At 39.5% G+C, this 25,659-nt stretch overlaps 2 protein-coding genes and 1 long non-coding RNA gene across 8 annotated transcripts in view; 2 read left to right on the top strand and 1 right to left on the bottom strand.

The window, feature by feature from the left end:
* The window catches only part of setd3 (SET domain containing 3, actin histidine methyltransferase), a 188,662-nt gene that overhangs the window by 26,517 nt on the left and 136,486 nt on the right, over nt 1-25,659 (bottom strand). For all 4 annotated transcript variants that reach the window (XM_057859667.1, XM_057859670.1, XM_057859668.1 and 1 more), the window contains exon 10: nt 1,222-1,388. In XM_057859667.1, the coding sequence (XP_057715650.1) occupies nt 1,222-1,388 (167 nt within the window). The remainder of the gene's footprint in view (nt 1-1,221; nt 1,389-25,659) is intronic.
* LOC130931141 (uncharacterized) lies at nt 6,012-8,023 on the top strand. Its single transcript, XR_009067164.1, has 3 exons — nt 6,012-6,060; nt 6,905-7,024; nt 7,877-8,023. It is a non-coding gene; the product is annotated as an uncharacterized LOC130931141 (long non-coding RNA).
* Nucleotides 11,501-17,519, top strand: LOC130931140 (serine/threonine-protein kinase rio2-like). Of its 3 annotated transcripts, none has more exons than XM_057859671.1 (8): nt 11,501-11,595; nt 11,704-11,756; nt 11,866-13,905; nt 14,059-14,352; nt 15,217-15,261; nt 15,550-15,600; nt 15,736-15,771; nt 17,199-17,519. In XM_057859671.1, exons 3-8 carry the CDS (start codon nt 13,338-13,340, stop codon nt 17,411-17,413), a joined length of 1,209 nt encoding a protein of 402 aa, XP_057715654.1. In that variant the 5' UTR covers nt 11,501-11,595; nt 11,704-11,756; nt 11,866-13,337; the 3' UTR covers nt 17,414-17,519. The 3 variants fall into 3 exon arrangements, with proteins under 3 accessions (XP_057715654.1, XP_057715658.1, XP_057715655.1); XM_057859675.1 differs by having other exon boundaries at nt 15,741-15,771; nt 17,199-17,443; XM_057859672.1 differs by lacking the exons at nt 11,501-11,595; nt 11,704-11,756 and having other exon boundaries at nt 11,782-13,905.

Raw genomic sequence — 25,659 nt, forward strand, 5'->3', positions numbered from 1 at the left:
AGCGGTTCGCAGCTGAGTGTGAAGCGGTTGGGATGAAGATCAGCACCTCCAAATCCGAGACCATGGTCCTCAGTCGAAAAAGGGTGGAGTGCCCTCTCCGGGTCGGGGATGAGAACCTGCCCCAAGTGGAGTAGTTCAAGTGTCTTAGTGTCTTGTTCATGAGTGACGGTAGGAGGGAGCGGGAGATCGACAGGCGGATCGGTGCAGCATCTGCAGTAATGCGGACTCTGCACCGGTCCGTAGTGGTGAAGAAGGAGCTGAGCCGAAAGGCAAAGCTCTCGATTTACCAGTCCATCTACGTTCCTACCCTCACCTATGGTCACGAGCTGTGGGTCGTGACCAAAAGAGAAAGATCCCGGATACAAGCGGCCGAAATGAGTTTCCTCCGCAGGGTGTCCCGGCTCTCGCTTAGAGATAGGGTGAGAAGCTCGGTCATCCGGGAGGGACTCGGCATCTAGCCGCTACTCCTCCGCGTAGAGAGGAGCCAGCTGAGGTGGCTCGGGCATCTGGTTCGGATGCCTCCTGGAAACCTCCCTGGAGAGGTGTTCCGAGTATGTCCCACCGGCCGGAGGCCCCTGGGACGACCGAGGACACGCTGGAGAGACAATGTCTTTCGGCTGGCCTGGGAACGCCTGAGGATCCTGCCGGAGGAGCTGGTTGAAGTGGCTGGGGAGAGGGAAGTCTGGGCTTCCCTGTTAAAGCTGCTGCCCCCGCGACCCGACCCCAGAACAAGCGGAAGATGGATGGATGGATGGTATTCAGCAAGAGAACATATAAAGGTTGAACGAATTACATATATTTCTCAAGGTGTTCCCAGTCTTTACATTAACAGTCGAGTGCAAAACTGGAGTACCTGTACCCAACCTCATTGAAAACCGTAACTGAAAGTATCAATTTAAATTAACATAGAGATTCTAATCAACAAGTATTGTCATTAATGAATAAGTGGGTAAGGTAAAAGGTCCATGTATTTAATCCAACTTTCAAATTGCACATTTCACAGCAATGTATGCCCATATATTTGAATTTTGACCTTGAACTCTATAGTATAGTATAACAGTATATATTCTACACTTATTTTTCAAAAATAATTTTGATCTGTGTAAAACTCAAGCATATAACTGAATTACAAGTCAAATCCGTTTAGGTCCCACCACAAATGATGGTGGCAATGATTTGCTTCCCTGAGAATAAAGCATAAAAAATGAATGTCATACATACACTGGGATACCAGCACGGGCCAGAACCTCTGCTTTCATGGCGTAAAGTCTCTCACTTTTACTGATGCCCAGCTTGATCTTCACTCGATCATGGAGGTTGTCTTGGAAGAAGAATCCATTATGGACGAAAAAGTCAGCATTGGATCTTGTGCCATAGAAAATGTAAATCTATTGACATAATAAGAACAAAATCAGAGTTTATCAAATTTCTTTGTATAGCACAATTAAACACAAGGTTATTCAAAGTGCTTTAAATCACATAAAAACCCCAAAACACAAATAAAATGATAAATAAAAACCACATTAAATAAAGCAAAAACAAAACAAGAAACAGAAGTAAAAACCCCCACAATTGAATGAAAAGCAATGGTCAGATAACTTAAACTCAGAACTATATGGGCAGTTATGAATACGCTGCGGAAAACGGCAGCGTATTTAGCCTTGATATAATGGCGCTATGGCGGTTTGAGCACACTTCAGAGCTTCAAGTAACTGGGGTGACTGAATACTTCCTTAACCTGCTTGTTTCTTGTTCTTGGAACACACAGCATGCCGGTTCCAGACAAAATTAGGGGTCTAGATGCTTTGGGCCTAACAAATCAAGCATTTGTTTTGATCCAAGGCCATTAAGTGTTTTGAAGACCGATAGCAGTATTTTATAGTGTATTTATTCTTTGACTCACAGGAAGCCAGTGTAAAGATTTCAGAAATGGTGCAATATGGTCCAGTTTACTTATAGCTGCAGGGACTCTGGCAGCAGAGTTCTGTATGAGATGTAGCTTCCTGGTTGTTTTTTTTTTTTTTGTTAAGACCTGTAAATATACCATTACAATTAGAGCTGTCCCGACTAGTCGACATAGTGGACGTCATCGATGACGTAAATCCGTCGACGAGCAAAACATCCCGTCGACGGTTAATGAAGGGTTAAAAAAAAATATGCGTGGAAAGTTCACAATGTTGGACGCTCTGTATGCAAGCGGGGAAAGCGGCACAAAGCCAAAAAAGCGCACAAGAGTGTCCAAAACATTGACTTATTTAAAAGAAACAAAAGAGGGTACACTCTTGTCCTGTCTCTTCAATGCCAAGCTTGGCTGCACGTCGGCCATGAATAAACACCTAAAGCGTCGTCACCCAGTTTGTAACTCCATCTAACTAACAAACGACATGTTTTATTGAAGTTGCTCAGCCTGTCGCGAAACGAGTCCATTTATCGCACGGCAAATAAAAATGAGGGCGGTAATTTTCATGGCTGCCTTTTATCGCTGCGTGCGTGCGTGCGTGCTGATGGCATATGAGACTCCAGTTTCTTTCTCTTATTAACACGCTGTAGAATTAAAGTTTAGACATTCAAATTAAGATAACACATCTATATTAAACACTGTAACGTTAGCACTGCTACACTGAGGTGAATGGGGGAAAAAGGCAACTTACTTTAGCCTGCTATAAAACATTGGCAGTCATCTCGTGAAAGCAAACTTGCGGTTAAAAGGTGACACTTCAAACATGAAAAATCGCTGGTTAACAGCATTTGCAAACGAAAAAAATGACCAAAAAAATCTATTACTGACAAACTACATGCAATGACAAAAAGTGTTTTTTTTGCGGCGTGAAAAGCTGAAGTTAGCGGTTTAGCGAACGTACTTCCGGTGAACATTTCAAAATAAAAGCATGTCATGTTTGTCATATAAATAGCGATTTCTGGAGTTAATCCCACATACTTCAGAATTCAGATTCTACACCAAGAATACCTTTAAAATGACACCCTTTATGAAAAAATCTGATTGGCAATAAAGTATTATTATTATAATACTATTATATATAGTACTATACTTTAATATAAATGCTAGGTGTTTAAGAATTGTTTTGAACCATGTTGGAAAGGTGAAGTCAGTGTTCTGAATCTCTTTACATTCCATACTTTTGCACTAGTTAATTCTATCAGCATTTGAACTCATTGTTTATTTGTGATTTATTATTGTTATTTACGTGTTTATTTGTACTTTAATAAATAATTTAAGTGTTCCAATATGTTTTTGTGAATTGATAAGCGTCAACAAAAATTTCATTGCTAAACTAGTAAAAACAAAAACAAAAAAAAATTAATTATTAGATTAGTCGGCTGACTAATCGGCAGAAAATTAGTCGTTTGGGACAGCCCTAATTACAATAGTACAGTCTACTACAAATGAATGCATGGATAGGTTTTTCCATGTCTTGTTTGGACCCCTTAACTCTGGCTATATTTTTTAGGTGGTAATAGGCAGATTTAGTCACAAACTTTAGATTGCTGTTGAAGCTGCGATTTGAGTAAATAATTACACCAAGATTTCTGTCTTGGTTTGTAGCTGTATTCAACATTGTGCTAAGGTAAGTGTTGATGTTTGACCTTTTACTTTTTCCACAAATTTAGATGAAGAAAATTTTAGCACATCCATTCATTTATTTGATGATAAAAGAGGAGTAAACCCCACCAGCAGACGTCCTGAAAACCGATACCCCCATTTGAGGATGGTGGTGCATTACATTGGTATGATAACTCTTGTCCCCTGACAACAGTACCATACGAACTTTCCTGCCCAATCCAAGATTAGCAACACCTCTGGACAATGCCCCAACAGCCTTTCCAATCCACCTCACCGCCTCCCGACACTTTAAACATTTCCATCAGATGTCGTCACTCCTTGGGAATGCTCATTGGATGCTGAGTATGAACCTTGGCTTGGCCTTCTTCTGTTTGTCATTCGTTTTTGCCATATTGCCTTGCTATTTTAGATTATCCTATACTTGGAATCAATTGTCAACTTGGTTTGGATTCTTTGTTGCACTTTCCTCTCAGCTATCAATATTCGATTCGGATAATGGTTACAAAAACATGAACGCACGGCATTTGGCTACGAGATCTCACATCAACATATGGAATGATCTAGAACAAGGTATTTGAGCTTTAGGGCACTCTCAAATTAGAACAAGAGGACCCAGGCAGAGTTGATGAGCTACCTTGCAACAACAATTGCAAATGACTTGTTGAAAAGGTTCAGTACTCACACTGCACCAACCAAACTTTTCGAGTGGCATCACGCGGATGAAAGATGCACTCATTGATTGGACAAATTTAGAAGAGGAAATAACTCCCTCCTGGGTGGTGGGGGAGCATAGAGAGTCACAGCAGCTGCACATAATGTAGCATAAGCGTGACCTGCTCCGCTTGCATTCACAAGCGAAGCATGGTGGGCTCATAGCGGATCGAGATCCACGATTTTTGGGCGGACCAGAGTTCGTATGTTTGGTCTGAACTCGAGTTCAGGTGCGCATTCACATTTACAAGAGGGAAGCGGAATATCTGAGAAAAATAATTCTGGTCCCTTTCAAAAGGTGTGAAAGTGCCCTTACTAACCGACCCTCTAGTTAAACTAGCACACCGCAGTCCACACTCCTCCCGGGATTTCACCGGCTGTCAGGCACACGGGCAGTGTTGTGTCCAAATGCAGGGAAAGGGAGGCGAGGCAGAAAAGGTGACAAGAATGATTTAATCAAAGCCAACAAAAAACAGAATACAAACAAACCAAAGACTGGTGATTAAAAAAAAAAAAAAAAAAAAAAAAAAAAAACATTTAAAAAAAAAAAACACCAAAGCGAACAAAACTAACCCTGGGTATCAAAAACTTATATAGGAACACGTGGGCTTGGATGCAGGAACAGACAAGAATCACCATTGACGTGAACATGGAAAATATCGCGACAGACTTAACAAAAACCGGGAGCTTATATATACACACAGACAAGGGGTAACGAGACAACAAGGAACAGGTGGGTGACACTGAAGGAAGCAGGTGAGCGAATACACAAGGAGCAGGCCCAACAGGTGAAATCAAAGGGCAATCACTGGGACAAGTCACACTAGGAGGAAACAAACACAAAACCTAACACCGGCGAGATGGAGGGAGATGAACAAGATCCCGTCATCACATTCAAAGCTTTTCACGGCCTTGCCCCACCCTAAGTATCTGACCTCCTAGGCACTAACACTCCTCCTTGACCACTTCGCTGCTCTTCTACCCTTTACCTTTCAGTTGCACTTACCCATCTAGCTACTTTTCGAGCATATTTGAATGAAAATACATGAACCTACATTAAGGAGGCTGCAGGCGCTTTGTACTTCTCTCGTGGCCGCACAAAGTGCACCATTTTCCGGCTAAGCAACACAGACAATCGGGGTGATGTTTTTGTAATTTATTTCATTAATATTATCAAACCAATGATTACAAATGACATTATGTAAAGGGCAGGTGAAAACTTCAATTAATGAGCGTTTTACTCGGTTAAATTGTGTGTGTGTGTGTGTGTGTGTGTGCGTTGGTTTCGCTACATTAGCGGGACATTTTATCGGTTTACGTACCAGCATTACCAGGACCAAACGGTTTATCGGGACACTTTCGGTGTCCCGATAATTCAAGCACTGTAAATGCATTCAGAACAATGGAAATGACATCCTCCCGCTTTTTCTCGTCATGTCCTCATAAGTACGAAAACCCGACATATTTGTGTCTCACACACGAAGTCATACACGCAGAAAAAATTTCCGGCCATTGGGCTTTCAGACACAAACGCGGGAAAAGAACACACAAATTTAGCGGACTTCATTGGCGGAGTACTTCCTTGACGTATTGGTCACCGATTGGCTGTTCTCAACGTCAGTCAAACGTCAATCAACGAGGTTCTCCGCAGTGATTGGAGGAATGCCTTTGGCGTCAACCCGGAAGCTCCAGAGAGGAGCGCTGTCAGTGATTGGCTGGTGAGTGGACACTTTTTGAGCACATGTAATGTCCCTTCAATGGAGGAGGTAAGGCAAATGTTTGATAAAAGCTATTTAAAGTACAGTCGAAGTGTATTAATGTGTTCGTGCTATAGTCGTTTACTCTCCCTACTGACTCTATTTCGCCGAGTTGTCTGGCTGTTTTAACGGAGTTTAGATACTTTTTCGTCAACTCTGCAACTAGGCAAAATAATCAACAGGTTAAAGGGACGTCGATGTTCGTCTATAGGACATTAAACACTACAGTCTAAGTATATTAATGTGTTTGTGCCATAGTCGTTTGCTCTCCCGTTTAATTCTGTTGCACGGAGTCATCCAGCTGTTTAAACGTATTTATTTCGATACTTTTTCGTCAAGCCACATTCACAGTCCACAACTGAAGCTTTTCAAAATTGTCAGCGGGTAAAAGCGACGTCGATCTTCATCTATATAAACACTGTAGAGTTACGGATTTAACATGAGTACGTTTCTAAAACGCCGTTTTATCCATCAGCCTATTTCTGCTCATTCGGTGCCTCAATCGTTCCATTTAAAAAAAAAACAAAAACGACAACATAAAAACTCTTTAAATGCACCTTGTTTTATTCATCATTCATGAGTTGTAATGCAAAACTTCTATCTAGAGCCCTGCCAGCCTTCCTGGTTTTGGTAGACTGATCTAACGTTCCTTATAATATGTGGCGTTTATGTGTAGATTGTATTTTATATGGTGCTATATGAGCAGTAACATTATGATATTTTAACTGCCGTCATATTTAAATTTAAATATTGCTGAATTACACATTCTAACAATTAATAGCCTTCTTTATTCATGACATCTATTAGTTTGTCTGAAATATTATATTGTAATATTATTGTCTGTGGATTACAGCAAAGATGGCTGAGAAGAGAAGCAGGAGGAGAAAGAGTCCAGAACAAGATGCTGTGGAACATATAATTGAGGAAAAAGATAAAACATTCATTGAGGAAAGATTTATCAACCACTATAAAGGTAAATTTCATAATTTATTAAACTTTGTCTCCTTGCGTACTAGACTTGGAATATAAAAATAGTTCTTAATGTGGTTAAATCAAGAAAAATCTGGTTGTTAAACTGAGTTGCTGGCCTAATTAAGAAACAATGTTAAATTGAAATATACATGCATACTAGACATGGAAACAAGCTGTAAACAAGTACAGTCCCCGAGGTCACCTATCCGGTTTGTTTACCAATATTCCTTCTCTAACACACCTGAATCAAATAATCAGGACGGTTGATGATGTGATCATTTGATCCAGATGTGTCAGAGGAGGAAAACATGGAAAACAGGCTAGATATGTATCTTTGAGGAACGGACTTGGACACCCCTGCTGCAGAACCTCTGGATGGTGGATGCTCAAACCTCATCCTGATTACTTTCCCAGTGTGACCAAAGCCACCCCCCTACTCATCATTAACACACTAAAATTATTTCCTCACAGTATTGATTTTAAGCAACCAGTTGTGGCTACAAAGAAGCTTGTGCAAGTTCGTGCAAGACTATTGAAGCCAACAAACACTTGATAATTCTTTTGTAGTTTTAAATGCTTCCGTGGTCAAACATTGCAGTTAAATTTAAAAGCACAGTGTCCATGATTAATTGATAGGGTGGCTTCAGGAGACCTTTGGGGCCGTTTTATTACTAAATACAACTTGTTGCCATGCAACTCTGCTGTTTGGAAACTTTTTTTCCTTTGGTACTCCAGAAAGTTTATTTTCTCAGCAGGTAAAGAGTTAATAATTGACTTATTCCACTCGTATCCCCTTGAAAAGATGACCACAAATAAGGTTGGTTACAAAAGTTTTTTTTTTTTTTTTTTTCAGGGAGAGGTGTATTTGCAAGAGAGTACATTGAACCCAAAAGTTTTGTGGTGGAGTACCGAGGAGTTCTGTCTCTGAGTAAAGGTGCAGATGACAAAAGCAACAAATATGCATTTGATTTCATATGGAATGGAAAGCAATATTGGTAAGTATCTTACCCAATTATTTCCTTGTTACTTGTCCATAAAAATTAATATATATATTTATGAGATAAAATGCAGTAGCATATTCGAAAATGCGAAAGTAATCTTGTTCTGTTAAAATAAGGGTTCTGGTCTAACAAGTCTGCAACATGAATAACTGCAGGGTTCCCGCAGATCCTTAAAAAGTCTTAAAATGTCTTACATTTAAAATCCGGATCATTAAGGTCTTAAATTGCCTTCAATTTAATGGAAAATTGCAGTAGGTATTACATTTCCAGACGATGCATGTAATGCCAGGGAAATGACCGTCTTCCGTAAAACTTCTAATGGTGTGCATTTGTTTTATCAATGGCCTTGCACGATATACAAGAGTTTTGGATTAATATGTTATACGGTACGTTGTCCACTACCTCAGCATACGCGACTTGACATGACGGCATTTCCTGGTTGTTCGCGGTTGTAGAGGTGAGTGGGAATATGCCGAGATGGGGAAGTTGGAATTTAATAAATAAGGGACCGAAGATCTTTTATGTAAGCGGTGGTTGGCCCCTGGTCAAAATAACAACAGTGCCCGGTACAAAGTAGGGATGTGACAATATATTGGAAAGGTGGAATATCATGGTACTTTGTGGGCCAAAGGTTATCAATATGCTTCCACCAAGAATCAGTATATCATTTTTAAAAGGTGTCACTGTTTGGGGGGGAAAAAAAAGGAACCAACAGGTTGCGACCAAAATCTTCCATTAGAGTAGTGTCTGCTTTAGCTCTCTGGTTACCATTGACGGCACTAGACGTACAATCCAGTTACTGAAACTAGAGCATCCACAGCCAGTCTTTTGTGGGCATTTAAAGGTCACTTCATGTTCATGTTAGGTCATTTACAGGCTACTTCCTGTTGGTTTTGAGTCACTTCCTTTTCAGTAACCCAAGATAGACTACAAGGGACTTTTAAATGCCCCCAAATCAGCAGGAAGTGACCAATAAATGCCTCAACAGCAAAAGGAATTGACCGAAAATCAGCAGAAAATGACGTCAAATGCCACAAAATGAACTGGTTCTCTGCTATTAGCTACAACTGATGGCCATGGATGTCCAATCTGTTTGAAGTGGGAGTGTGGCAGCGAATGAACATTATTGATAAACTCATTCCTGTTCACAGCAGAAAGATATAAAGACCTTTTTTCTTTGCTTATTGCTTGTTTCATGCAATGATTTCCTGACACATATATCGATAATTGTTTTATCGCCATATCCTGAGATCATTGTTATGATTATGATTATCGTGAGGTATCCAGAGATTTCCACCCCAAATGCAAACTCAGCAACTTTTTCGTTAGGACAATAGGGGTTAAAGCCATCGATTCCCACACGATAGTTGGAAAAATACCATTTGTGGCAACAGTTGCGTTTACAGTAAAATAAAATGTTTTTTCCTTAAAAAAATTGTTGTGACATGTCTTGGTCTTAAATTCTATTTATTTTTAAAGTCGTAATTATGTCTTTAAAAGCATTAAGTTCTACCTTCAAAATGGTGCAAGAAACCTTGAACTCATTTCATCAACTGATCTCGGATTTAATACAGCTGTTTGGGGCACCCATTGTGGTTTGGAAGAAGAACTTGAGTTATTTAACCCTTTATTTGCTGTCGTCATTAGTAGTTCAAAGTTACTCTCCTGATAGAATTAAATATGCAGTGGAAGGAAAATCAATATAAGGCATATAAATTTGACTATAAATAAGTATCTAAAGTAGCATATTGTCCAAAAAATGGATTTTACTATTCATATTAGAAGGCTAAAACTTGTGTATTAAATAGTTTCAGGTTAATTTATTTCAAGTACAAATAGAATCTCTCATGAATCAACTTTGGGTCCTGACCCTGTCTTAGGGAATTATTGTATTAGAACAGTTTTCATATAGTCGTCTACAGTCCCTTTCTAGTTTTAATTAATTTACCAGTATTGTAACTCCTTTATATTATCAGGTATCAGGACTTTAGAATACAATATATGAGTAAGGGATACATTATGCACCATTTATTGGAAAAACAAAATAGCTTGTTTTTAATTTAACTGTTTTTAATTGTGATTTTCCGTAATACCCTACAAATAATGGAACCACAAGCCAAGTTTAAAGTCACCGCCTTTTCCCCACAGCATAAATGCTTCAAAAGAAGACCAAACACTGGGACGACTAGTGAATGATGATCATGTTCATCCAAACTGCAAAGTCAAAAGAATCATGGTTCGAGGGAGACCACACTTGTGTCTGTTCGCTATCAAAGACATCTTTCCAGGAGAAGAAATAACTTATAACTATGGTGATTCCTCTTGACAGTGTGTGAAAAGCTTGTGAAGAGTTACAGAAAACGTTTGGCCTCCGTTATTGCCAACAAAGGGTACATAACAAAGTATTGAGATGAACTTTTGGTATAGACCAAATACTTATTTTCCACCATGATTTGCAAATAAATTCTTTAAAAGTCAAACAATGTGATTTTCTGTTTTTATTTTTTTTCCACATTCTGTCTCATGGTTGAGGTTTAGCCATGTTGACAATTACAGGCCTGTCTAATATTTTCAAGTGGGAGAACTTGCACAATTAGTGGTTGACTAAATACTTATTTGCCCCACTGTACTTACTAGATCTGACAACAAGCTAGTGTGTCAAGTGTTCATGTGATGTACTTGATTTTTGCAGGCACTTCTTTTTCCTGTGTTTAAATGTTTCAATAAAGTTGTACCTCTAGATATGAATTTGTCCAAGGACTTTAAGATAAAATGGTCATATGTTGAGCGGGATTTCCCAAAAGAATACTTAATACTATAATTGGGTTAATTCGTTTCAAAGCCCAAAAACGATGAGAAAAGTAATTAGATTACTCACAACTGACAAAAATGACGCTGTTATTAACAACACTGGTTATGTGGACTTCTGATCTGCCAGCTTGTTGTCTTCTGTCATCTTCTAAAATTACAACTGGCTGACGACTCTTCAGATGTTCATTCGTGGCCGACAAGCTTGGCGTTGCAGACTGCACACGACCGTATACCCTCCTTTGTTTCGTTGAAATAAGTCCATGCTTTGGCTACAATGGTGTGCTTTTTTTGGCTTTGTGTCGCTTTACCCGCTTGCGCTCCGCCATCCTCAACTTTCTACATTATAAATATATATATATATATTTATTTATTTTAACCCTTTATTAACCGTCGACGGAATGTTGTGCTCGACGCATTTGTCATTGACGACGTCGACTAGTCGGGACAGCTCTAGTCTCTTTATCCTTAATCCATATCAGCAAAAGGCGTTTAATCTCTTCCGACATAACGCTCTGACGTTTATAGAGAATAGTTGCCCCCTTGGATGCTTTGACCATTTTGATGGCTTCCATCTGCTTGAGAACCTTCCAGATCATAGACATATTCCTGTCGTGTTGAACCCTCTTGATTGTCATACTTTTTTTTTTCTTTTTTTAGTGCCACCATAGAATGTTTGGTGCAGTTCTCAGTGCTTTGGAAAATTGTGAAGACTGCACTGGGCCTGTCTCCAGTTTAAAATGGCTTGGTGTGACATGCAAATGTTTGTATTTTTCATTACTTAAACAGATATTTTATTAAGTTACTGAAAATATTTGTTGAACAAAAGCAAAATTGTTCACTTTAATGGTTCTCTTAAATGTGCTTTTAGTATGTTCAAGATCATGGCATAAATCCTGTTTTTTGAAGAAGAATTCATCACTGGTATGTTTGTCTTCATAAGCATTTGAACTTTTGCTCCAAACTGTTTGATATTTGAACTGTGACATATGACTTATGTCAACATTTTTTTTTTTTTTTTTTTGCTGTTTAGGATGCTACTAAGTCTTGGGATCATGTTTCTGACTCTGAAATCAGTGATTCAGGTTCAGACGATGTCTACCTTCCATCAAGAAGCTCTGATGGATCCAGCTCTGATTTTCCTACTGACACTGAACATAATGAGGATGCACAATCAGTAATCTTGCCATATCTTGGACAAGTTAAACCACTTCCTTCTGAAGGAAAAACAAAGAAATCTGACAAATCTGACTGCATCAATGACCAACCCTGTTCTGATAATGGAGTGACTCATCGTGATAACTGGATTATTTCAACAAATACGGCCGAGCAGCCTCCCACCCCGGCCGAGCAGCCTCCCACCCCGGCTGAGCCTCTTCCTAGCATATCAACTCAACAAATCTCTTCTTGCACTTTAAAGAATTACTGCTATGTTTGCAAAAAAGCCCAATCCAAAATTTCTCGGCACTTTAAAAAGCATGAGAAAGAAGATTTGGACATTGCCCGAGCATTGTCATTACCCAAGAACTCAAAAGAGAGAAAAATGTTATTGGATAAGTTGCGGAACAAAGGAAATTATGAGCATAATCAGGAGGTAATAAATAGCCATAGTGGATCACTGAAAGTCAGAAGAAGAGCTGGATCATCAAAAGTCTCTGAGAACTCCAAAAGGTATGTCCATTGTACATATTGCAAAGGTATGTTTCTTCGCAAAGAGCTGTGGCGCCACACAAAAAGGTGTCCATTAAAGAAAAAAACTGAGGACCATCAAAGGAGCAAAGTCTTATCTCTGGCTGATATGGCGGAGTCAACCAGCTGTCACACCATTTCCACTGGCGTGTGGAAGGTGCTCGGAAAGATGAGGCAAGACGACATAGGATCTGTAGTGCGCAATGATTTCATCATATTGCAACTGGCCCAGTCGCTGTACAACAAGCATGGGAATGATCCCACAAAATTTGAGTACATTAGGACAAAGGTTCGGGAAATGGGTAGACTTTTATTGACTCTAAGAGTGATGTATTCTATTCAAAGCTTTGAAGATGGTGTAAAACCAAACAACTTCTACAAAATTGTTAATGCTGTGAAAAGTTTCAGGATATGATGAAGAGAAAAACTCGTATTCCACACCAAGTCTTGCCCTGAAGTTGGGGCACTCGTTGAAAAAAATTGGGGACATTATTCTTTGCAGAGCTATAGCAGCAGAGGATGAACATTTGATAAAAGCAACTGAACGATTCATCAGACTCTGCTCAAAAGAATGGGCCGGATATGTCTCTCACACTGCACTGGCTACTTTGAGAAAGTCAAGGTTCAATCAACCATCCATCATACCATTCACAGAGGATGTGCAAAAGTTACATAAATACCTGGAGGAGAACTCGGCTATTGCCATACACAACTTAAAAAAAACATGAGTCTCCTCAGGCATATGGAGAACTTGCAAGGTTGACACTTTCACAAATAATACTCTTTAATAGACGCCGTGCAGGTGAAGTTTCAAAAATGTCTCTGGAATCCTTCAAGAAAAGAGACCAAACTGAGCTTCATGGTGATGTAGCTGCCAGTCTGTCACTTTTTGAACAGAAGCTAGCAAGGCACTTTAGCAGAGTGGAAATTATGGGTAAAAGAGGCAGGAAAGTGGCAGTTTTGTTGAACCCTGAGGTTGTTTGTGCGACAACACTTCTCGTAGAGAAAAGACAGATGTGCAATGTGCACAAGGACAACCCTTTCCTATTTGGAAGGCCAGAATGCCCCTTCACAAGCCACTACAGAGGACAGGATTGTGTTAGAACATTTGCACGCTTGTGTGGCGCAAAGAATCCACAGTATCTGAGGTCTACACAACTTCGAAAGCACATTGCGACCCAATCCCAAATCTTGAACCTTAAGAACAACGAACTGGATCAACTGGCTAACTTTTTGGGCCATGATATTAGAGTTCACAGAGACTTTTACCGTCTGCCAGAAGCCACGATTGAAGTGGCAAAAATCACGAAGATTCTGCTTCCTATGGAGAAAGGAACGTTGGCACAGTTCAAGGGGAAGTCTCTTGATGAGATTGAGATTGAAGGTATGTAGTGGTAAGGCACACTAATTGACAAAGCTCAAATTTGCAAGAAATAATAGTTATATTCATTATTTTCCTAAATTGGGAATATAAACAAATATTTGGAATGCAAAAAGTACAAGCAGAAGATTTATATTTTTGCCTTTTTCCCCCAAGATAAATTGGATCCAGAAATGTATGGTGAGTTGGATGATGGAGACGACAAAGTGGATGAGGATGATGAAAGCAGCAGTGACGATGAACACAACGAAGGTGAAAGAGGGAGAGACGAAGAAAATGGTGGAGACGAAGACGGAGGCACAGGGAGAGACGAAGAAAATGGTGGAGACGAAGACGGAGGCACAGGGAGAGACGAAGAAAATGGTGGAGCCGAAGACGGGGGCACAGGGAGAGACGAAGAAAATGGTGGAGACGAAGACGGAGGCAGAGGTTGTCCCCTTGGACTAATGGGTATGTATTAAATGTCTTGTGCATTTGCGGCATTATGTCGCTCAAAAACCATATTTTTTGGCATTGTGGTATTGATTTAATAAACCCTATAATAAACAGATCTAATAAGGATGATGAAGAACGATACTATCAGGGTACCATCATTGGTGTGGTTTAGGAGTTAAAGGCATGGACAAAAATATTGGCAATCCTGAAATGTTTCCCAAAAATCCATTTCTACCACAATTTGTTGAAATTTGAAATGTTGGTATGCACGTTTATTAATTGCTATATTCCATTATAAAGACACAAAATGACGAAGAAAAAAAGCACAAATTGATACGTTTTTAAACAAAACATAAAAAAAAAAAAAATGGCCCAGGGAATATTATTGGCTCCTTGTAAAAAAGAGTGGGGGGTGGTGAAGCCACCTAGAATAGGGCTGCCCAAGTCCGGTCCTCGAGAGCCCCTATACAGCTTGTTTTCCATGTCTCCCTCCTTTAACACACCTGAATCAAATGATCAGCTCATCAGCAAGCTCTGCAAGAGCCTGATAATGATCCTGATTATTTGAGTCAGGTGTGTTGAAGGAGGGAGAAATGGAAAACAAGCTAGATAGGGGCTCTCGAGGACTGGACTTGGGCACCCCTGACCTAGAATGTTTAAAATTTGACCTTGCTGTTGTATGCTTGTCATGAAGGGAAAAATTGTATAAGGATTTAAGAAGCTAAAATAGTAAAAGCATTTCTCATAAGGAGAAATTATGAATTTTCAGGAAACATTCCAGAGGTTGCAATACTTTAGTTTATGCCTGTATTTGTCTATGTGCAAGTATCTGCAATGACCAAAGTAGTGCTGATAGATGTTTTGTTCTCTTTTGACCAGAAAACGAAAGAATGGAGATCGACGAAGAGCAAAACAGTTCCTCTGGTAATACAAAATAAAGCTGTTGCAGTCAGTAATATCTGTCTTTGTTGCCAATAAGAACACAAGCCAATATAAACTTTTAATCAATTAGCGGTTAGTCTGATACTGGAGATTAGCTTTGCAACCCTCTTCCAGGAGCCTGATAGGTGGCATTAGGTAAAATTGCATGTACTGTTTATAGTGATTCATACTGCAGTAACAGTTTGCAAGATTTCAGTGGCTGTGGAATTTTTTTTAGTTTGCAGTTAGGATATTTAATGTAATTTCAGAAATTTTATATTTTTGTTTTAGGAAAACGAAAAACAACTATATTGACTGAGGATTTGGTCAAGACTTCCAAAGGTACAGTCATTTCTTTATAATTGCAGTGATGTTACAGCTATGTTTCAGTGATTAGTTTTGTTTAGGGAAAAAAAGTCTCCTTGAATGGATTGAATTTTATACTGTCTATAGTAACAGAATTTGTTGCTTCTCCAGGACAGAAGAAAAAGTGTGTCGTCAGCAGTTCCAGAGGTATCTAATCCATTTATTCCAGTAATTCATCCATAATTAACAATTAAAAGCTAAATAACAAATTTTTTAAAGTACATTTGTTCATAGAATACGCTAGGTATTCGCTACAGTGTACAGTGGGGAGAACAAGTATTTGATACACTGCCGATTTTGCTGGTTTTCCTACTTGCAAGCCATGTAGAGGTCTGTAATTTGTATCGTAAGTTCTCTTCAACTGCGAGGGACGGAATCTAATACAAAAATCCAGAAAATCACATTGTATAATTTAAAATAATACATTTGTATTTAACTGCATGAAATAAGTATTTGATACATTACCAACTCGTAAATATTTCGGCTCTTAGTTCTTTTTTAAGAACCCCTCCTGTTCTCCACTCATTACCGGAGGAAACATCTTTTTTTGGGGCTGCTGCTCTGCCATGGGTATAGGACGACTGCACCGTATTGAGGGGAGGATGGATGGGGCTATGTATCGCCAGATCTTGGCTGACAACCTCCTTCCTTCAGTGAGAGCCCTGAAGATGGGTCGTGGCTGGGTCTTCCAGCATGACAACGACCCAAAGCACACCGCCAAGGCAACTAAAGAGTGGCTCCGTAAGACGCATCTTAAGGTCCTGGAGTGGCCTAGCCAGTCACCAGATCTGAACCCGATAGAAAAATCTATGGAGGGAGCTGAAAGTCCGTGTTTCCCGGCAGCAGCCCCGAAACCTGAAGACTCTGGAGAAGATCTGCATGGAGGAGTGGGCCAAAATCCCTGCTGCAGTGTGTGCAAACCTTGTCAAGGACTACAGGAAACGTTTGGTATCTGTAATGGCAAACAAAGGTTTCTGTACCAAATATTAAGTTTGATTTTTGTGATGTATCAAATACTTATTTCTTGCAATTAAATACAAATTTATTATTTAAAAATCATACAACATGATTTTCAGTTTTTTTTTGTATTCGACTCCGCCCCTCACAGTTGAAGAGAACTTATGATACAAATTGCATACCTCTACATGCTTTGCAAGTTGGAAAACCAGCAAAATCGGCAGTGTATCAAATACTTGTTCTCCCCACTGTACACTGTATATGATATCTTTCCCCTAACAGTCACTGGCTTTCCAAACAAATTAACATTTATTTCTCCAGATTTTTAAATATGCTATTGGTACTAAAAAGCACATCACTTTGAAAGAAACCTTCATTGTGCTTGTGAAGGACAGAAATTACCTGGTTGAGTCATATGGGACTCGGACACCAAATGGGCAACTGCTATGGTGTTCTCACCGTAATCATGATAATTTCCCTCTAAATTTTTAATTTAACAATAATTATAAGTAGAACATAATTAAATAATATTTCACTAGCTCAAATGTTATTTTCAATAAAATTTACACTAAGCATCTATTGTCTTGAATCTTAACATATGGCATTTTCATTGACAGAGATCAAACGCAGAAAATATGTGAAGAGGCCATGGAGCAACGCCGAAATCAGCGCTGTCATGAAATTCTTCAAAACCCACATCGAAAAAGGGAAATTGGCAAGTAAGATTGAGTGTGAACAATGCAAACTAGCTGAGGACCCGATTTTGAAGAATAGAACCCTTCAAAATATTAGGGATTTTGTGAGGAACCGTGGCCTTAAGTTAAAAAAATAGGTTCTAATTAAGTATTTATGTTAACTTTTATTAGTGCAATATTTGGTTTACATTTTATTTGATTTTTTGCAGAAAAATGACTTTTTTTTTTTTTTTTTTGTGTGTGAAAGGCAAGTTCAGGTTGTCCTTATTTTTTTTTTTCTTGCACATTGTTTTAAGTCATGATAAAAGTATTAGAATTGATTCATGGCCAAGTGGGCATTTTAATAGACAGGAGTTAAGGGGTTACTTGAACAGTTTTTTCAAAAGTTGTTAATGTTTGTTGAACAATTAAGCACTTTCTAATAAGGTTGTACTGTAGCGTTGTTAGATTAAATAGGTTCTAATTAAGTATTTGTTAACTTTCATTAGTGCAATATTTGGTTTACATTTTATTTAAAGATTTTTTGCAGAAAAATGACTTTTTTTGTGAAAGGCAAGTTCAGGTTGTTGTCCTTATTTTTTTTCTTGCACATTGTTTTAAGTTATGATAAAAGTATTAGAATTTATTCATGGCCAAGTGGGCATTTTTATGGACAGGAGTTAAGGGGTTATTTGAACAGTTTTTTCAAAAGTTGTTAATGTTTTTTGAACAATAAAGCACTTTCTAATAAGGTTGTACTGTAGCGTTGTTAGGTTAAATAGGTTCTAATTAAGTATTTATGTTAACTTTTATTAGTGCAATATTTGGTTTACATTTTATTTGAAGATTTTTTGCAGAAAAATGACTTTTTTTGTGAAAGGCAAGTTCAGGTTGTTGTCCTTATATTTTTTCTTGCACATTGTTTTAAGTTATGATAAAAGTATTAAAATTTATTCATGGCCAAGTGGGCATTTTTATAGACAGGAGTTAAGGGGTTATTTGATCAGTTTTTTCAAAAGTTGTTAATGTTTGTTGAACAATAAAGCACTTTCTAATAAGGTTGTACTGTAGCGTTGTTGTACAATTATTTCTGTGAGCATTCCTTACTGTAATCAGTTTCACAGTCATCAAAATCAGTGATTGTCACATCTTTTTCAAGGTCTTTTTAATCCGGAACACTTTGTGTAGCTGTTTGAAGTCTAGCTGTTTTGGCTCTGCTGTGCATCCTGCTTGAGGGGAGGGCTGTAAACATTCTATGGGCAAGGTGAGTGAGGTTCTTCAGAATACTGGTGCGAGGTAGTCATTGAAATTATTTGCTGATTTATCTGCTGAAGAACATTTTCTACACCATGCAGTGAAGCAAGATGTTAAGTTAATGACCATTGGGCATTTGGAAAAAAAATTATGGTTGAGGTTTTCAGTATCAGCAGCCTTCAATTACCCGACGCCCAGGTTGATCAATTATGACAGCAGTGTCGCTCAAGCTACTGTTCTGACATTGCAAGCACGCTGTTAAGAGAATCATCCAGATAAACTTTCTCTTTAGGATTTCAGATTGCACCAGTGGTACTAATGGTGTGTTCACTCTTTAGTGATAAATTTGATTTGCCATATAAAACTAGGGTCGACAGTAGTATAGGACCAGCAGGATCATCAAATGTTTTATTCCGATTGTGTGAGTGCATAGTTCATGTCTGGGTAATGTCCTGTCAAACCAGTGTGGTCCTCACAAACAAGGGTTTTGTTTGGGTTGTGTGTATGTATACTGTATATGTGTGGGTAATGTCCTGTCAAACCAGTATTGTCCTCACAAACGAGGCTTTTGTCTGGATTTTGTGTATGTATGTGTGGATAATGTCCTCTCAAGCCAGTGTGGTCCTCACAAACAAGGGTTTTGTTTGGGTTGTGTGTATGTTTTCTGTATATGTGTGGGTAATGTCCTGTCAAATCAGTATGGTCCTCATAAACAAGGGTTTTGTCTGGATTGTGTGTCCCTACCCTTGAAGTTTACAGTCACCGAGACAATTTCGTGTTTTCCATGAAAACTGTTTAATCAAACGACTTACAAAATAAATAGGAAATATATTCAAAACTATTGACAGGGTTAAAAATAATTTTTATTTGAAAATTCTCCTTGAAACTGCTTTCGATAAAGAATGCTTCACTTGCAACAATTACAGGATTGACCTTTGGCATTCTAGCTGTTCATTTGTCGGTCATGTAAAAAAAAAAAAAAAATCACTCATCCTTCAAGAAGACGCTCCCATTAAATGGATGAGCTTGATGGGCACGTCATGTGTACCATGCAGCCAAGCTTCAACAGCAGCTCAATGGATTGAGATCAGGTGACTGTGCGAGTCACTATTACAGATCGAATACCAGCATTCTGCTTCTTCCCAAAATAGTTTTTAAAATGTGAGGGTGTTCTTTGGGTCATTTTTTCTGTTGTGGCATGAAATGGGCTTTTATACCCTATCTTTTATACCCTGTACAAATATCCCAATTCACCATTACATTACTCCCACCATGCTTGACAGAGGGCTTCAAGCACTCTATGGGATTCTCTTTAAGGTAAAAGGGTTTTTGAAAAGGGAAGGCTATCGCTCCATTTTGCATTGTCATGCCATTCCCTGCAGACAATGCATGAACGAAGCCCATTTCATCCTACAGTAGGACGATGACGCAAAGTACACCTCCAAACTATGCATTAACTATCTAGGGAACAGGTGCTAGTATTCTATCTTCAGTGGAGTGGCAAGCACAGTTACCAGAGCTCAAACCCAATGAATTAATGTGGGAGTAGCTTCACCAAATGGTACGCGAAAAAGTGCCCATCAAGCCAATCCAATTTATGGAAGGGACTTCTGGAAGCGTGGGGTCAAATTTCTCAAGATTAAATTGACATATTTACAGCTAGAATGACAAAGGTCTACAATGTTCCAGTTAATGCAAAAGGAGCCTTAAAGTGAAGTTTGAGGGGGGGGAAAACATATAATATGTGTGTGTATGGAGAATGTCTTGTTAAATCAATGTGGTCCTTACAAACAAGGGTTTTGTCCTGAATGTGTGTCATATGACCCTTAAAACCAGGTGTGCCCCCCTAAGCCACCATTGTACTAGGAAACGCCCCCTCCCGCCCCGTCCTCGTAATGCTGGAAAATGTCAGGTGGCCATATCTACAGATTCTTTCACAATATTTGAATTCTAAATAGACGGGAATTTTTCTCAATTTTTTTGGACCAGTTTTATCTTTGTTGGACCTCTCTAGGACAAAGGGAAAGGTAGGTCCCCAAAAACCACCACTGGACCGGTTTGAGAAAAATGCCCTGATAAACCACCCAAACCTGTATGTGTGTGTGTGTGTGTATATACTGTATAAACATATATATATATATATATATATATATATTTTTTTTTTTTTTTTTTAAACGCACCTCATTTATTAGGAGAAAGCAGCGAACAGGAATGGGTTATGGAGGGGACAGAAGAAAAGAGAACAGCGAGAGAAGAGTCACAAACAACAAGAAATACATTGAATGAATATGTTGGTGCTATCGTTAGTGAGTTGTATTTCCAGTTGACACCTCGTTGGGGGCCTGATGACCAAGGAGAAAGAGGATGGGTGGAGTGTACACAAATCAGCCATGTGAGGTGTAGAACCCAGTATTACTGTGAATATGCTGCTTGATAGCTAATCATGACACTGAGTTTTTGTAGGGCTTCAGCTTCCAGAATGACAAACAGTTCCAGGCTAACCAACCACACGTTGTGGTTGTGAACCAAGAACAAAAGAGAGTGACAATATCAGCTGATGTTATCATCAGGGAGATGGAACACAAGAAGGTGGAAAAATACAGAGGACTGAAAGAGCAGTTGGAACGGATGTGGAAGGTGAAAACTGTGTGGGAACCCATGGTAGTGGGAGCACTCAGGGCACTCAGGGCAGTAACCCCCTAGACTGGGAGAATGGCTCCAGCAGATCCCAGGAACAACATCTGAAGCCTCAGTCTCGAAGAGTGCAGTCCTAGGAACAGCTAAAATTTGCACCGAACCCTTAAACTACCAGGCCTCTGGTAGAGGACCCAGGCTTAAGGGATGACACAGATATTGTGCCAGTTGGGGTGAGAGGACTTTTTTTTAACGATGCAAAAGAACAGACAAAAACAGAGCAGACATGTACTTTTTGGTTTGTTGCGTTAAAAACCGTTTTAGACCTTTTCATTCATCACAAGAAGAGAATGCATCAAAATGCAAATGGTAAGTTTTTGATTGTCACTGAACATTTTGGCGAACACTTGGTTAAAAAGTAAGATTTTTTTTTTTAAATATGCACACTACGTAATTATGATGGTGTCAAAAAAACGTGCAAATTGATGATAAATCCTAAAAAAATCCTAACCTCTGAACAATCGGGGACGCCGGCATCCCATTGATTTCTCTCGGCCATAACGTCTGTCCCCCTCTCGGCCTTGGCCTTGATGTGGCGAGGGGGCTTGCGCGTTCCAGTGACCCTGGAGAGTGATACGGTCTGGAGCTCGCTCCTGGTAGGTTCTCCCTTGGCGGGACGGTCTCCAGGTAGGTTCCATACAAACAAGACCCCAGCGTGTCGTTACACTGTGAGGTGGCAGCCCTACCAACAGACTATCCTGCGGAGGGCTAACAACCTACCCAGGAGAACCCTCCTTTTTGTTACGAAACTGACCAGAAAAAGAAGCCACTACCCTACTATCCCGAGAGCTCTGCAGTTATAACATCACACTGGGAGGGGTGGAGACCACTGTTACATCTACAGCGGCCCATAGAAACTAATGAGCCTCTATGGCGTGGCCCTTGCCATCCCAAATGCCCTCTGCAAATCCCTCGTCAGCTGGACACCCATGTTGCTATCTGCCCACCACCATAGGCAAGATGACAATCATCGTCGCCTATCCACGGATGTGGCGGATGAGGACGAGAAGGATGCATGAGTCCGCAGCCAACAATGACAACATGAGCCGCATTTACAATCTCCTCCGCCAAGCTTGCAATGGCCCCTACATCAAGTCAGCCCTGGATATAGAGACTGACGGCAACCTCATAAAAACAGAGACATACTGCCTTCAACGCTGGAAAGAGCACTTCCGCCTCTTACTGCAGCACAACACCACCCTGGTTCCCATCATCCCAGCTGTTGCAGACACAACCCCCAACCATGCCTATAACACAGACCTCATAACAACAAACGAGGTCAGAGCTGCTCTACAAAAACTGATGAACAGGAAAGCCCCTGGCATTTGCTCCATAACCGTTGAGATGATAAAGTCAGGCGGGGATAGCATTGTCGAGTGGGTGATGCACATCTTTTACAAGGTGTGGGAAACAGAGCAGCTCCCCAGCGACTGGACCAAAGGAGTCATCCTGACCTTCTGGAAGTGCAAAGGCGAAAGGCTCGTCTGCGGAAACCAGAGAGGCATCACTCTGCTCTCCATTCTTGGAAAGCTCTTCACAAAGATCTTGCTGACCCGTGCTCTCCCTTCTCCATTCTCTTAGAAGTGGCTGCCGCCCCCAGTAGGCTGGCTTCATGCCTAAACGCTCCACATCAGATCACATCTCCGCCGTCCATCTGCTCGTTGAAAAAGTCTATGAATTCCGGAAAGACCAGCATCTTTACACTGGATTCCTAAACCTCAAGGCCGCATTTGATACAGTCCACCACTCATCACTGTGGAGTATCCTACAAGCCCTTGGCGCACCCACCCCATTCACAACCCTCCTCAGGCTGCTTTACAGCAATACACAGAGTTGTTTCCGCGTCAACGGCAATGACTCTGAGTAGTTTCCCATCTTCAGTGGTGTCCCCCAAGGCTGTGTGGCTGCTCCAAACCTGTTTAATTGTGTAATCGACCACTTGATGTGCAGGGTCTGTGAGCGAGTACCCGGAGTGTTCCTTGGCAACTACCAACTGACCGACCTGGAGTACGCTGATGACACCATCTTGCTCAGCACCTCCTACAACCAGTTAAGGGATGCTCTAAGTGTATACAGCGAAGAGGAAGAAAAGCTTGGTCTTCACGTGAGCTGGACCAAGACCAAATTAATGCATGTTGGTGATGGACCTTATCCACCCCCATCCTGCATGGTGATGACACCGTAGAGCAGGGTTCGGGAACCTTTTTGACCAAGAAAGCCAAAACACCCAACTTATTTAAAAATATGATTCCACGAGAGCCATACAGTCTGTGTGTGTCCATATACTGCATGAATATAATATATATATATATATATATATATATAGTACTGTGCAAAAGTTTTAGGCAGGTGTCCTGCCTAAAACTTTTGCATAGTACCGTACACATATATATATATATATATATATATATTTGGACTGTCAAAATTATCGCGTTAACGGGCGGTAATTAATTTTCTTAATTAATCACGTTAAAATATTTGACGCAATTAACGCACATGCCCCGCTCAAACAGATTAAAATGACAGCTGAGTGTAATGTCCACTTGTTACTTGTTTTTTGGTGTTTGGCGCCCTCTGCTGGCGCTTGGGTCAAACTGATTTTATGGCTTTACAGCACCATGAGTGAGCATGGTGTAATTATTGACATCAACAATGGCGAGCTATTAGTTTAATTTTTGATTGAAAATTTTACAAATTTTAATAAAACGAAAACATTAAGAGGGGTTTTAATATAAAATTTCTATAACTTGTACTAACATTTATCTTTTAAGAACTACAAGTCTTTCTATCCATGGATCGCTTTAACAGAATGTTAATAATGTTCATGCTATCTTGTTGATTTATTGTTTTAATAAACTAATACAGTACTTATGTACATAAGCGAGTTTATGGGGGCAGGCCCCTCTGGTGGCCGAAAGCTGTCATTGCATGTAACTGACTTTCCTATAGTATATCTGATTTTAAAATCAAGTTTTCCAGTAAAAAAATTGTATATAAAAGCTTTAAAGCAATAAAACAAACAACAAAAATGAATGAAATGAACAAAAAAAGATATTTTATGTAATGGGTCAAAATTTGTATGAGCCATATTCCCGATTTGTGTTATTATTGTAATTTTACTCCTTGCCACTAGGGGCTGTCAAACGTTTCTTTCCACTGACCTGGAGTCAGCCCCTGTACACTTAAAATGGCTAATCATGACACAGGAGTTGGTAGTTAGGAGGGCAAAACAGTTTTTGACTGTGGCTTTGTGCATTGTGCTCGAAATGAATGTACACATTTTGTTTGTTCCGTTGTGAATACGTTTTTGAGTCTTTTAGTTTGTTACTTTTATTTGGATAAAGAGAATTTGAGTTTACATGACGCCGCCAAAATAAACTATTGGTTAAGAGAAATGGACTCGCTGTGTATGCATCGCTTCTTCAACTGCACTGGGCGCACATCCTCACGAAATTATTTTTCGAAATGACAATGTGACTAGCACCTTAGACGGTCATTTTTATTTTCTTAGCCAAAACCACACAAGGACCGAAGAGGCAAGATGGATATACATTAGGGCTGTCAAAAGTATTGCGTTAATGGTCATTAATTAATTTTTAAAATTAATCACGTTAAAATATTTGACGCAATTAACACATGCACTGAATGACCCGCTCATGCATTGCTTCAAACAGATTACAATGATGCCGTTTATGGACATTAAGAGTGAAGAGAATGCCACTGGCCGCTTGGGGGCAGCGCCGTTCCATACTAATTAACTTCCTTCTACTAGTGGGAGAATTAGTAGTTGTGAGACGTTTATGCTGTTACATTGTGCTATTTGTGCTCCACACATATTTCTGTAAGTTTTCTTTCTTTTAGTGGCAATTATGTGTCTCTTGTTGTATTTTGGGTAAGATATGTACAGAGATATATATGTTATAAAGGTGAGTGGACACAGGCGTTCTTTGGACCGCGCTGTTTAGTGGCATAAGCTCCTTCACAACAAACATATATATCATTTAGTGAAAGCACAACAAAAATAATATTCCTATCTCAAAAAAAATAAATAAAATAATAATATTCACAAAAAGAAAAGCACTTCAGTCTCTAGTAATGAGGCCCTATTCTCACACAGTTAAACAACAATGCAAAGTGAACTGGCATGAACTGGCAATTTACTCAGACTTTGGTCACTCTATTCTTATTATTGTTATTTTTATTCTTGTTATTATTATATTAACTCCACTTTTAATTGAAAATTTTACAAATTTTATTAAAACAAAAACATGAAGAGGGGTATTAAAATAAAATGGCTATACCTTGTAACTATAACATTTATCTTTTAAGAACTACAAGTCTTTCTATCCGTGGATCACTTTAACAGAAATAATGTTAATAATGCCATTTGTGGATTTATTGTTATAATAAACAAATACAGTACTTATGTACAGTATGTTGTATGTATATATCAGTC

Source organism: Corythoichthys intestinalis, chromosome 15, assembly GCF_030265065.1.
Source record: "Corythoichthys intestinalis isolate RoL2023-P3 chromosome 15, ASM3026506v1, whole genome shotgun sequence".
Classification (NCBI taxonomy): domain Eukaryota; kingdom Metazoa; phylum Chordata; class Actinopteri; order Syngnathiformes; family Syngnathidae; genus Corythoichthys; species Corythoichthys intestinalis.

Bases quoted from the DNA above. Each gene is read 5' to 3' on its own strand.
- LOC130931140 (XM_057859671.1), top strand. From the start codon at position 13,338: ATGTCTCTGGAATCCTTCAAGAAAAGAGACCAAACTGAGCTTCATGGT. The intron at 15,262-15,549 runs GTAATACAAAAT...TTTTTGTTTTAG, and splicing joins AGAGCAAAACAGTTCCTCTG to GAAAACGAAAAACAACTATA. The intron at 15,772-17,198 runs GTATCTAATCCA...TTTCATTGACAG, and splicing joins TGTCGTCAGCAGTTCCAGAG to AGATCAAACGCAGAAAATAT.